Source organism: Macrobrachium rosenbergii, chromosome 7, assembly GCF_040412425.1.
Source record: "Macrobrachium rosenbergii isolate ZJJX-2024 chromosome 7, ASM4041242v1, whole genome shotgun sequence".
Classification (NCBI taxonomy): domain Eukaryota; kingdom Metazoa; phylum Arthropoda; class Malacostraca; order Decapoda; family Palaemonidae; genus Macrobrachium; species Macrobrachium rosenbergii.
Window position 1 is genome coordinate 37,048,505 of NC_089747.1, and position 14,433 is coordinate 37,062,937.

A 14,433-nucleotide genomic window follows, 5' to 3' on the forward strand; every position below is an offset into this window, starting at 1 on the left:
TATTGGGCTACTGTTGTGCAAGACCTCCACATTACCTGTACCAAAGCAAATTGCTAAGTCTGCTTTTTGCCTGTGGAAATGGCTCAGAACTACCTGCCAGGAGCCAGCCCCTGAAGGAATAAAGGAGAAATTAGTTGGTTGCTGGACATGTGTGAAATATGGCAGCCAGTTTAAATGATGAAAGCTCATTTTTAAGCTGTCTCTATGAGTTATAGGTTTCAACAGGAGTGCAGATGAAGGAGACAACTGTACATAGTTCCAGTAAAACTATAGCAGTGAGTTTTCATATCTCTCTGAGCAAAATCCAAATTTGGTCCAATACTCTAAAATCAGTGGATTCTAGGAACCCCCAATTTCAACTCCTCTGATGGAGACAAAGTCTCTCTCCTTGGAAGAGAAGTCACTGATACGAGACATGAAGTGGACATAGCCACTGAAATTTCCTTAATGAATCTGGAAGATCTAGGGAACAGTCTTCTGCTTTACGAGACAAATACAGTAAACGCCCCGTATTCGCAGGGGATGTGTACCACAGCCCCCCATGAATGGCTAAAATCCGTGAATACTTAAAATCCCTCTAAAAACACTTAGAACTACCTATTTTGATAATTCAGACGCAAAAAAAACTCTAAAAATGCTTATACCTGAGTATTTTAATAGTTTTATCACAAAAACTGCATTTAGTCATGAAAATTATATGAAAATACAGTAATTAGTGAATATTTCTCAGTAAAAAATATTGCGAATGGGCGAATTTTCCGTGAATGTGCATATATGTTCCACAGAGAAATCGGCGAATTGTGAGAACGCAAATACAGGGGGTTTACTGTACTTCAAATGAGAATCTTTCCTTTCCCATGCAGCAATCATGTATTGAGGGGGCAACGATAGGGTCCACCCAACCCCATCTGAAGTGGCTGTACCTTCTAGGGGGTAGTGATTTATCCTGGACTTCTATACAGGCAGTTCCCAGTTATCGGCAGCCTCGGTTACAGCGCTTGTCTAGAGATGACGATAATTGGATTTTCGACACCAATCTCCAGCACCGATCCTGGTTATCAGCGCTGATCCCGGTTATCAGCACCGGTAACCAGATATCTGTGCTGATCCCGGTTATCAGCGCCCGTAACCAGATATCAGCACTGATAACCGGGGATCGCAGCTATTATCTCCGATTTTTGGTTATCGTCACGTTGTCGGGAACAGAACCCTGCTGATAACCAGGGACTGCCTGTACTGCCTGGCAGTGGTGTATGACTGCCTTAGCTCAATTGGTTCATGCAGGTTTTCCTGATAGGAAAATTCTGCTTGCTGTACTTTCTATACTACCAGACAGTGATGATACAACTGCCTTGGCTCAATCAGTTGATGCAGGCTTCCCTGACGGGAAAATTCTGCTTGCTGTACTTTCTATCCTGCCAGCCAGAGATGATACAACTGCCTTGGCTCAATTAGTTTATGCAGGCTTCCCTGATAGGAAAATTCCGTTTGCTGTACTTACTATACTGCCAGGCAATGATGATAATTTGCCATGGCTTATCAGTTCATGCAGGCTTCCCTGATAGGAAATTCAGCTTACTCACTTTCAACACTGCCAAGCAGTGGTGACAAAACTGCCTTGGCTCAATCAGTTAATGCAGGCTTCCCTGATAGGAAAATTCCGCTTGCTGTACTTTCTATACAGCCAAGCAGTGATGATATGACTGCCCTGGTTCATCAGTTCATGCAGGCTTCCCTGATAGGAAAATTCTGTTTGCTGTACTTTTTATACTACCAGACAGTGATGATATAACTGCCTTGGCTCAATTAGTTTATGCAGGCTTCCCAGATAGGAAAATTCCGCTTGCTGTACTTTCTATACAGCTAAGCAGTGATGATATGACTGCCCTGGTTCATCAGTTCACACAGGCTTCCCTGATAGGAAAATTCTGCTTGCTGTACTTTCTATACTACCAGACAGTGATGATATAACTGCCTTGGCTCAATTAGTTTATGCAGGCTTCCCTGATAGGAAAATTCTGCTTGCTGTACTTTCTATACTGCCAGGCAATGATGATAAGACTGCCTTGGCTCATCAGTTCATGCAGGCTTCCCTGATAGGAAATTCAGCTTACTCATTTTCAACACTGCCAAGCAGTGGTGACACAACTGCCTTGGCTCAATCAGTTAATGCAGTCTTACCTGATAGGAAAATTCCGCTTGCTGTATTTTCTATACAGCCAGGCAGTGATGATATGACTGCCCTGGCTCATTAGTTCATGCAGGCTTCCCTGATAGGAGAATTCTGCTTCCTGTACTTCCTATGTTGCCAGGCAGTGATGATATGACTGCCTTGGCTCATCAGTTCATGTAAGCTTCACTGATAGCAAATTCAGCTTGTATTTCCTATACTGCCAGGCAACGGTGATGCGACTGCCTTGTCTCATCAGTTCATGCAGGCTTCCCTAATGGGAAAATCATGAACAGTATCACGGATGTACCCAAGGGAGTACAGTGGACCCCCTCTCATCTGTGGTTCAGCAATTGTGGATTCAGTTATTTGCAGATCTTTCTGTGGAACGCATTTTTCAATAAATGGCAGAAAATTCAGTAATTGCAGATTTTTTTGGCAAAAAATATTCACTGATTACTGTATTTTCATGTTATATTTGTGACTAAATACATTTTTTATCATAAAAAATGTATTTACTCACACAATTAACATAAAAATACTCAGTTATAAGCATTTTCAGAGGGGTCTTTGGTGTTCCAGCTATTAAAATACACAGTTATAAGCATTTTTTGAGAGGTTCAAATATATTGCGGATTTTCAGGTATTTGCGGATGGTTGCAGTACCTAACCCCCGCGAATACGGCGGTCCACTGTAACCCCTTTGAGGACTAACTTACTGCTGAGTATCAGCACAGAGATGCTATCAATGATTCCCATGAGAAATTCAGGTCTATCCTGGATATGGAATCGGGTGTGTGATATGTAAAAATTTCTCATCCTTTAAACTAGAAGACTGTGAGGCTGCACAGTCTACCCAGGCAGAGAAATGGTTCTCACCAAAATATCTGATCCCCGTTGAAATCAGAATGGATAAGAGACAGCCTACTTACTCCCAGAGCTCTGACTGGTAACAAATGAGACCAGGTCAGCAATAAAATCTCAAATCAAAATGTAGTACAAGCACCAACATCTACCCCTGAAAATAATACTGATAACCCTTGGAGACACAACTCAATGTGCATCCTTTCACTAGATGGAAAATACCTCGTTAGTGAAAGGAAAACCGACTGAAGTTGAGCATACAGAATTTCCAGATAGAGCAGCCTTTCCCAATACTAAATGTTGCTTGGTCCCTCCTTCAATGAAAATTCAGAAACTGTTGAAGGAGACGGTTATCCTGCCTAATAATAATAATAATGATAGAAGCAACCTTTCTCCAGTTTAATGGAAAATATAGTACAACAACAATTTTACAGAACCAATAAGCTCTCTGGGAGGCATCAGCCTTCTGACTCTTCATATTTGAAACAATCAATCATGTGAAGATGGATTTTCATAATTCTGTGATGACTGGGAAACAAGTTTGCAGCAGAAATAAAGCCATTGTCTCCACCATCCCAGTACCTGATAGTGCTACAAAGGAATGAGCAACATTTGTCCTTTATAAGAGGAAAAAGCTCCCATTGGGCATGGCTACCCAAAAATTTGGGACCCCTACAAGAAAAGTATCAGAACAGCCATGGCTGAATTCTATACTAGGCTCCATCTATTAAAGTTTCCCACGTCTTCCAGAACAATGTTCACTGCAGTAGCCAAAACACTTACGTGGACCTTACTGGGAACACTACAACTTTCTGGAGTGTAGTGTCGCATTAAGGCTTGAAAGGAAGCATTGGTGGACTCCAACATTTCGCTTTCCAATGTAACCTCCCTACTGCATTCTTCCCCTATCTGTTCAGACCCTTTTTGAAGAGTCTGTTGCCGCACAACTCACTGAATGAGCCCAACAACAGAATTGCACAATATATACCGCTCTTATAAATGGGGAATCTGGGAAACAATACCTATGAGAGTTTCCTCTTCCTTTGTAGAATAACCATTGTAAAATGGAAATAAAGTTTTTGATTTTGATTTGATTTAATTTGATTTGATTTGCCTAAGAAAGTTTGGTGTGAATGAGAGTGATACAAGCCTCCAGTCACTACTAAAGGACCCCTCCGACAAAAGAAAGCAGGACAATAATAGCATCAGCACCCCTTTCAAAATAAACAAGACTCTCCTACCAGGGAAAAAAAAATTAACTCCTGGACTGCGTATTAAAAGGAAGGGAAGAAGTGGAGCCCATAGGACTTGCATGGTTGCGGTTGTCTTCTACAGCATAACAAGCAGTGAAAGTCCTCCCCTTGGGGGGTAAAGTATAATTCTCAATGGGCTATGGTAGAGATGGTCTCGCCCTCCCCCATCCTCTAAAGTAGTTTTTCCAAAAACCAGACTCCCTTTTGAAAGTGGTGCCATGAAGAAAGAAGAACTTGTTTGCCAACACTCCTCAGCGTCCCAAAGAAGCATTCCTCTGAAAGAGGGTGATCCATGTCCCGTCAAATTTGAACATACATATTGTATAAATTTTTATACATACTGTAACTATTTTATGGGAGCTCATGAATGAAGGATTGCCCCAGGGGGATTGGAATGCATATTCCATCACTCCTCATGGATCTAGCACTGGAGAACAGAGCAATGGAAGCTATCTGTTCAGCCTAGTCACAAAAAAGTCAAGCATCAGAGACTCCTAAAGCCTGAGCAGCCTTTCTGCAATGCAAGGATGTGGAAACAACTCCATCCCTAAAACCTGACCCTAACGACCAAGTTGGTTTGCCAAAACATTCATCCTACCAGTAATGTACCTGGCTGACAGATCAACATGGCACACACCTAGTAATATATCCACAATGTCAAATGAAACAGGAAGACACCCCATCCCTCCGTTTCTTGTCAAATGCTACTAGTTATGCACTACCAAGTGACCTACCAACTGCTCCTAAAATGCTGCAATATTAGCCAAAATGCTTGCATTTCCAGAATGTTGATGTGCATAACAGGTTTGTCCTTCAACCACATACCTGAAAAAAACATGTCTTTTAGATGTGCATACCAGCCCTCCTCTGATGCACATGAGAACACTGCCTTGGAGGGGAGTTCAATGAAGCTCCTGTTAACAGATTCCTGTTGTCTGTAGACCAAGCTAGATCCTCTATGACATCTCAACTACGATGCACGAGTTGAGAAGAGAGATATAAATAATCTAAACTATTCTACTTAAGTTTCCAAGAGGTACAAGCTTCTCCTAGGATGATAGGTGACTGGGAACCACCTTCCAAAGCTAAGCTGGTTGTTCCTGCTGGTCCAAAAACTGCGCCTTTCCTCCCTGAACTTGCTCACTTGGGTGTCTGAAGAGAAGGATCCCTTTGCTTCAGAGTTTATCAGCATACCTAGATACTTTTGTCTGCTCCTTGGAAATGAAATATGGCTTCTCCCAAGTCACTACTCTTCCTAACTCACAGCAAAAGTAGAGGTGGAAATCTCAATCATGGAGTAAGTGTGCCTAGGATGCCAGGACTAATCACTCTTCCATGTGATGCAACAAACATATAACCATCAGGTAGTCCCAAGCCAAAACCAAGGTAAAAACAAGGGTGAACTCCAGTGAGGCTATTGCACAGAACACTGAACTGGTATATGGTCCCTCTGCAGACAAAGCAAAGGAACATCCAGGAGTCCAGATGCATGGGCATGTGAGAGTATGCATACCTCAGGTCTAACAAAATCATGAAATTGCCTTCTTTGATGAGCTCCAGTGCCCAGTGGACAATTTCCATCTTGAAATTATCTGAAGGACAAAATTGTTTAGCAGAGATAAAATGATACCTGCCACCAGTCACTTTTTCTACCAAGATAAGGTAATTGTTGAAACCTGGAGACTGGCACTCTCCTTCATCACCGCCACTCAGCTGACAGGGCTGAAGACTTTGGTGAAACCAGAGGCTATTGGTGTTGCAGTGATGGTGGGAACGATGGTCCTTGAGCATAATCCTTATCTGTTCTGAAGGATAGATACTACTGAGAGCTCCAGTTCCTGATGATCCCACACTAGTCAATGGTGACACAGGCAATCCCTTACTCCCTTTCCTCCCTTCCCAACCATGGCTGGTGGGGCAGACACAAGGGGTGGGAAGGCTCTCCTCCCTTTTCAAGGATGATTGGGCTCCTTGTCTGGGCTTGGGAGAAGCAGCAGGCTTCCTCACAACACCAAACTTGTTTTTAAAAGTAAATTGTTATAATTCCATTCTTCTTCTTGCATCTACAAATAAAAAATCTGAACAATCCCATAGGTTACAATAAATATTAGGGTGTTAAAAAAAACAGTATCCCCATGTCCATGTATGCAAGCTTTCAACTTATTTATATAAATACTACCATACTCACTATCAGACAAATGCAAAAACAAACCATGTTAGTGTCATTCCAACTGAATACTTAGTGGATCACTGGAGCCTATTCAGTGCATGAAAATTCACTTGGTAGTCTGGTTAAACTACCTAAAATAATAAAAACATTAAAAAATCAAAACAGAACTTCACACATCAGCAACTGACCTGTCTGAAATCCTGCGGATAGGATATGGATAGTTTATTTCTTGGCTGAGTGACAAAAGGGGACAGTATTGAAGGGATCTTGCTGCTGCCATTCTGAAGATGTTCCAAGCTCCCTGTTGAAAAGACAACACCTGCAATTGCTTTAACATCTGAGTATATTATCAAGCAAAAATAGAAACTTTTATAATAAAATTTATTTTTCAAATACTTATCTCTCTATTATGATTGTTGTATTTCCCGCATCAAGCGGGAAGACATCAATGTGTGAAAACTAAAAAATTAATAAGATTGTTTAGTTTTAACCGTCTATTGACCCATCCTATTGGAGAATTTGAAAATCTATTGTTTACCATTCAGTTTTTTCTCTGTCCACATGTGCGGGGAAGTTGGGAGGTGATACATAATATGGAGGGGTACAGTATGTCCTCTGTAATCGTGGGGGGTTAGGGACTATAACCACCTGCATTATGCAAAAATCTGCAATAAGTTGGTATCCATCTCTGAAAATGCTTATAACTGGCTACTTTAATAGTTCAAACACCAAGGAACCCCCACTAAAAATGCTCATAACTGCCTATTTTAATAGTTCAAACACCAAACATACCTCACACTATCATCCTAAAACCCTTCAACATATTTTCAAAGTTATCTTACAACATAACCCTTAAAAATATATGCCTAAACTCAAGTCCCCTACATTCAAGCACAGCCATTTTCTCTCATACAGTATTGAAGCTGTCCTGTTTTCTTTTTTCAGATAGGGGAAACATACGGAATTCACAAGTAGAGTTAAATATTTAAATATGCACTGAAAAAAAAAAAATTATAAATGCAATCAAGAGTGATAAAATATTCTTGTGTATGTCCATATTACAATGATTTACTAATTTTCAAATACTAATAATAAAGTAAACACAGCAAAATACTGATTAAATGTTACTGCACTTACGGAATCCATTTACTGTATTATTATGTTGGGCTGTTATCATCGTAATATGTCTAAAAAAACCAATCACACCAACATTAGTAATGCTTACATTCTGAGAAAATGCTGATTGAGCCTACTACCAAAAGAATTAGGAAGATAATTTTTTAGTTACTAAAGGAAATGAATGTATTAATGGAATTACTATTTCTAATTTTATAGAGAGAGAGAGAGAGAGAGAGAGAGAGAGAGAGAGAGAGAGAGAGTGTGTGTGTGTGTGTGTGTGTGTGTGTGTGTGTGTGTGTGTGTGTGTGTGTGTGTGTGTGTGTGTGTGTGTGTGTGTGTGTGTGTGTGTGTGTGTGTGTGTGTGTGTGTGTGTGTGTGTGTGTGTGTGTGTGTGTGTGTGTGTGTGTGTGTGTGTGTGTGTGTTTACAACTGGAGTCTCAGCACAATAGCTGGGGATGAAACTTGACAGGCTGGAGAGAGAGTATAAACCCTGTGTTGCTTACATATGAAATTCAATTTTAAATATTTTTACGGTGATTAGAGATGAAACATCAACAGTGATAAAACATTCTTTTGTGTACAGTGCTGTTATAATGTATAATCATAGTGTCAACTAAACTTGTAATGAAGTATGGGTCAGTAGATCAAAGAAAAAATATGGCAACACATATCTACAGTAAAAACAATTAAAATGTCAGGTATTACGATGATATAACAATAATACTGTATTCCGGAAGTGAAATAACACTTTATTTACATTTTGCTGTTTTTTCATTAAACAAGAGAGAGAGAGAGAGAGAGAGAGAGAGAGAGAGAGAGAGAGAGAGAGAGAGAGAGAGAGAGAGAGAGAGAGAGAGAGAGAGAGAGATGAAGTGTTATGTACAATGATAAGCTATTTTGTGATTTTGCAGGATTTTAATTTGGCATTTTACTGAGAATTTGCTGTTTACATTGTTATTAATATTTGAAAATTAGAACTAAATTTTTTATCATAAAAAATGTATTTAGTCATGAAAATAAAATTAAAATACAGTAATTAGTGAATATTGCTCTACAAAAAAATTCATGAATTAGTGAATTTTTCCTGATATATTTGGAAATAAGTTCCACAGAAAAACCTGCAGTTAACTGAAGGCGCGATTGCTGATCATTGAAGAATAGGAGGCAGGAAAAAGGTGCAAGGACAAATAATTAAAACCCCCAGGGAAAACAACAAAATTCCACAGGAATAAGATGCTTCTTGCCTTATGATTCGAATCCATCTACTGGTACTGTTGTCAGGAGAGGACCAATTCATTAGGGTGCCAGGACCTCTGAAAGATGGTGGAGGCTCCTTGCAAGGGATACTACTCTCACTTTGATGAAAGTGGGACATAAGGCCTTGTGCCTACGCCAGCAGAGCAAAGATGGTAAATAAATGAAGGCTTATACCTATCCCAAATTTGCATCTTCATACTCCCCAAAAGTTTCCTAAGTAAATAGGCAAGGCCAGAGTATAGCTACCTTAATGGTTCAGGATATGAGTTCTGTCATAACAAGGGGCAAAAGTGTTCTGCATGAGTTGTCCTGAATCTCTATACCTCACAAATATTGTGACACAGAGTTACATCTCCACAGGGCTGCAATGACAACACTCAAGGCTGGAAACTGAAGGCATTGCCACTGCTTTCACCTTGCAAAGCTTACCTTCAGGAGTGGGAAACAAGAGGGGTCTAGATCAACGTGTCCCTCCTTGACCAGGTTCTCATACGGGCCATGGCATTATTTTTTTTTTTTTTTTTTTATTTAGGTCAATCTGGTTTAAAACACTGTCTGAGGTCCCAAGTCCTTTGCCCTTAAAGACCATGCTGTGACTAAACATTTTACCAGTCTGGCACCAAGGAAGACAGGCTGGGGACACAAAATAATCGAGGAAGAGTCCGAGACTTAATATTAATTCTTTGCTTTGAATAATGGCAAAAATGAAAGGACAGGACTATTCCATGGGAAATAAATCCCAAATTGCAGAAGGCCTGGAGTTCACTGACTGTAAAAAAAACAGTCTTAATCATCAAATCTTTTAGGAAGGCTGAACTTAAGGGTTTAAATGGAGGCATACTAAAATACTTCAGCATTACATTAAATCCCAGGTGAAAATGCGACTTGATATGGAACAAAACTCCGAGTTTGTGCCTCTTTAATTGCTTAGGTAAGCCAGTTCTTACCCTGCAGTAGATCTGTCAATGCTAAAAAGATCTTCTACACTGTAAGCATCTCCAGTCGATTTATGTGAAACACTCATTCCTCCACAGACCAAACCCCTTGGCACGTGTCTGCCAGATGCAACCACACCCCAACCTTCGATCGATATGTCTGAATACCATGCGAGGCCTCAGCTCTTCAACTGGAGGGAGGAATGGAATATAAAATTTAGGCCAAAGGCCAAGTGCTGGGACCTATGAGGTCATTCAGCACTGAAATGGAACAGAGTAAAGAGGTTTCAAAGGTGTAACATGAGGAAAACCTTGCAGTTACACTATAAAACAATTGTTAAGAAAGGGTGGAACGAAAGATGAAAGAAAGAGAATATGAACAGAGGCACAGATGAAGGAATGAAAGACGACAAGATCAATAACTCCACTATTTCAAAATCTTCTACATCCCTGGAGACCAGAATTGCACGAAAACTGGTTGATTTCCTATTCCGTCAATTCTTCAGAAGAACTGGACTGGCCTCATCCTTCAACTGGTTCCAGTTCCTCTGAGGGATGCCATTTGTCTCAGCAGAGACAGCCATTTGGAATATTTATTACTATTCCCCACACAACTTACTAATTTAGAAGACTGACTTTTGCCCTCGAGCTCCTTGGGTGTCTGCTAGACTAGCACAGTTGTCTAGAAAGGGGAGCAATAGGAGAGTCCACTTGCCCAACTGGGACAGAATTCTTGTAAAAACTTGGTAAGAGGCAAAAAATGGAAATTAGCATCCAGCATTCTACTGACTGCATCCATTCTTCCTCTTGATTGCACCTAAAACTGAACCTGTCACCTCAAGAGTAAATGGAGTTGGACAAACAAAAAAGGTTTGTTTTGAGCCATTTAGTGCTGGTTTCTATTTCCCCTGAAGCTTTGATACAGAAAAAATCTGATTGTAGAAGCCATGACACAACTTCACAACAAATTCCACTGTCCCTCGCAAAAGAAAACCTGCATCTCACTGCAGGGGGATTACTACTGTAATGGTGAACTCACCTGGAAAAGGAAGTGAGTGCCAATTTTTTATATTCTGCACCAACATAAAAGGCAGGCTGTAGCAATGATTAAGGGCACCTAAACACCTGTGATTGATGAAATGACTCTCTGGGCTGTACATCACCTCCGGCAAAATAATGCCCAAAGTCAAATCCTTCACCATAGAATGACGGGATGTCGCACCATTAACTGGTTCTGAGCCACAAAAAAAAGTGAGAAAAGAACATAATTGCTCTCTGCACTCAACCTTAGCATTGTAAAGAAGTGCAAAGAATCCCTTTATAAATCGGAAAATGTTCTATCCAAGCAAAGACCTACATGTTAGCACTCTCCCACATCGACAAAGTGAAGGCTGGTGCCAACGCCAAAGTAGTCAGAAGTGCCAAAAATGTGGCAGCTAGTGCCCGATGAAGTGACCAGCACCAATGGCAAAATCACCTGAAGCGCTGATGAGGTGGCAGCTGACACTAATGATGGTTTATACCTGAGGAAATGCTGGTGCTGGTGCTGATGGCAAAAGCATTTGAAGCACCAATGATGTGATTAATTTATGGATTTTAGGCATACAGCACATGCCAAGCACTGGGGCAACTATGGCCATTCAGCATTTAAAATCAAACAACTAAAATTCATTAAAACTATAAATAGATATAAAAAATGTACCAAAAAATAGTCTTTAATACAAATTAAATAAATCTGTAAAATCTGACAAAAAGTTAAATTCTGAAATAAGAGTAAATTTTCCTTAAAAACATTAGTTTCCTGATATCAAAATTATTATCAAGTACCTCACTAATGGACCTGCCACAGAGTGAGGTAGTTCTCCTTTCTTGGGTACAAACTGGGCAATCAGTTAATAAATGCTTTACTGTTAAAATTTCTTGACAGGAACTACAGATTGGGGCCTTTCTCCCTTCTCCACTTTGCATCAAGTATCTATGCGTAGCATGCTTATGACCTATACGCAGCCTTGTTAAAATAATGCTAGTCCTCTGATCTGGATGTTCTGACAACTGCCATCTCTTACCCGAGGGCAGAATGGCCTTCTACTTCATATTACCAATTATGTTTTCTCAACCAATCTGCCACTTCTTACTTATAATGTATAGATGTGAATAATTAGTTTGAAATCAGAGTATGGGAGATTTATGAGTGTCTGATTTTGTAATCTTATCGATTCTTCAGCTGCCTTATCAGCTCCCTCATTCCCATCTATACCCAAATGAGCAGGTACCCAACAAAAGCTCACCCTGATGCCTAGGAGAAGCTGGAGCCCAAGCTGCAGCTGGCACTAATGCTGGAAATGTTTGAAGAGCCGACAATGTGGCAGTAACGCCCAAGGAAGCATTGGCACCCAAGTAGTGTGGCGTTAACACCGAAAGCATCTGAAACACTGATAATGTCACAGTTAATGCCCAATGATGTGCTAGTGCCTGATGTGGCAATCAGCGCTAACACAAAAATCGCTTGAAGCGCCAATGATTAAATAGTAACAGTCAAAAGGAACAGGTTAAAAGCCTGTTCAACCAAGGAAGTAAGTATGCCTGAAAAGAACTAATATAAACCAGAGGAGACCGGGAAGGATCCCCAGTGCCCACAGAGAATGCTTTTGTGAATGCAGTCTTAAACACTCTTAGAATGCATGCGAGGAATTCAAGGTGCAAAATAGGGGGATCGAACAAGAAGGGGGTGACACTAGAAAGAAATGAGACCTCAAAAGTGATAATTAGCACAGTGTGGCCCCAAAGTGGACAGCGATATACAAGCAGACCAATCCCTGGTGTGAATAAATCCCATGATACACATCAGACTAATGACACCGAAATGGACTGGCAGACCCAAATGTCTAGGAGACCGAGGAGGAAAATGAGTCTCTCACCAAGAGAGCACTCGAAAAGTCATCTAAGCACCTCAGGAACCTAGCAGCACAGACCTTAATCAATCTCTGAAGAGATGATAACACTACCTACTTTTCTTCAGCATCAGAGTCCATTCGTAAGACTCACGCTCATCACAGAGAAATCATGGGACGAGGGTAGTTTCAACTCCTCTAAAAATAATTAATTTGAAAGAAAAAACCTGCTCCATACCAGAAGAAAGGTTTGCACTGTCTTGTGCCCTGGTGCCAGAGAAAAATCCATGCAGGAAATTGAAGCTTCCTGCACTTACACACTATTCTGCGATGACAAAGAGTTCAATGGAAGGTAAAACCAAAACCACTGAATGAACTGACATCAAAAACCTTGAGGAGAAGATAACCCAGTCTCTTCCGCTACTGAGACAGTAAAAGGATCCCCTTGTCAAACTTATGAATATGCCCGTTGACGACGCTGAAGAATAGACTGAATATGCCTAAAAGAGGCCCAAGAATACCTTGAAAGCTGCCTTGTTGACTGGGAAGAGCTCCAAGCGTTTGCGATGCAAAACACTATTTAAAAAATGCCTAGAATATTCAGGAGGGTCCTAGAGCAATAATGGAGGGGAATGAGACTGGATGCGCAACGCCTGAGGAGAATGCTACCTACAGGGTGGGGCAAATCAAATGCCCGAGTTTTGATAGGCTATTAGGAAAAGTAAAACAATACTTACAGAATTATTTGTTGTTTTATTTGAATCAGTATACAATGCCGTTTGTGTGATCACTTTTTGAAGATGGCATCAGGAAGATGGTGGCCATCTGTAGCGATGCACTGTTGAAGGCGATGTCTGAAGTTTTCGGCTGCTCTTGACACATCTCAAGGGGTACTGCAGCAATTTCCTCCGACCTTCGCATCTTCAATTCTTCCAAATTGTGTGGCCGACTTCTGAACACTTTCTCCTTCAGATATCCCCACAGGAAGAAGTCGCAAATGCTCAAACCAGGTGAGCGTAGGGGCCACTCGACATCACCCCTCCGAGAGACGAGGCGTGCCGGGAACATCTGTCGCAATTTGACCATTGCAACTTGAGCAGTGTGGGCTGTTGCTCCATCTGGTTGGAACCAGATGTCTTCCAGATTTGTTTCCTCACTTAATTCTTCCAATTTCGGTTCCAAAAAGTCTTCCAACATCGCAAGATAACGTTCAGAGTTAACGGTGACAGATCTTCCATCCTCCTCAAAGAAATAAGGCCCAATTACCGCAAATTTGGAAACTGCACACCAAACAGTAACTTTAGGGGAATGGAGTGGTCTCTGGTAAAGTTCTCTTGGGTTGGTTTCAGCCCAATAGCGATAGGGTGGGGCAAATTGAGATGTGACGAAGAGCAGCCGAAAACTTCAGACATCGCCTTCAACAGTGCATCGCTACAGATGGCCAACATCTTCCGGATGCCATCTTCAAAAAGTGATCACACGAACGGCATTGTATACTGATTCAAATAAAACAACAAATAATTCTGTAAGTATTGTTTTACTTTTCCTAATAGCCTATCAAAACTCGGGCATTTGATTTGCCCCACCCTGTACAATGTGGTATCAGTGCCTTACACACTGCCAACAGTGAACTTGAGACAGAATGAGGAGAATGCTACAAGCACCTACTTTTGCAATCAGCACAAGAAAGTAGCTCTATCTTAGGAGAGGTCAAACGTACAGTAGAAGTGAGCGTCTGATAAAGGAAGAACATGGGGAACAGATGCATTCACAC

The 14,433-nt window shown here is 41.0% G+C and overlaps 1 protein-coding gene across 2 annotated transcripts in view; it reads right to left on the bottom strand.

Moving 5' to 3' along the window:
* Positions 1-14,433, bottom strand: part of par-6 (partitioning defective protein 6) — a 76,087-nt gene that overhangs the window by 34,177 nt on the left and 27,477 nt on the right. The window contains exon 3 of one of the 2 annotated variants that reach the window (XM_067107011.1): positions 6,646-6,758. In XM_067107011.1, coding sequence (XP_066963112.1) covers positions 6,646-6,758 — 113 coding nt within the window. Of the gene's footprint in view, positions 1-6,645; positions 6,777-14,433 lie in introns of both variants that reach the window. The other variant, XM_067107010.1, reaches the window with a different exon arrangement.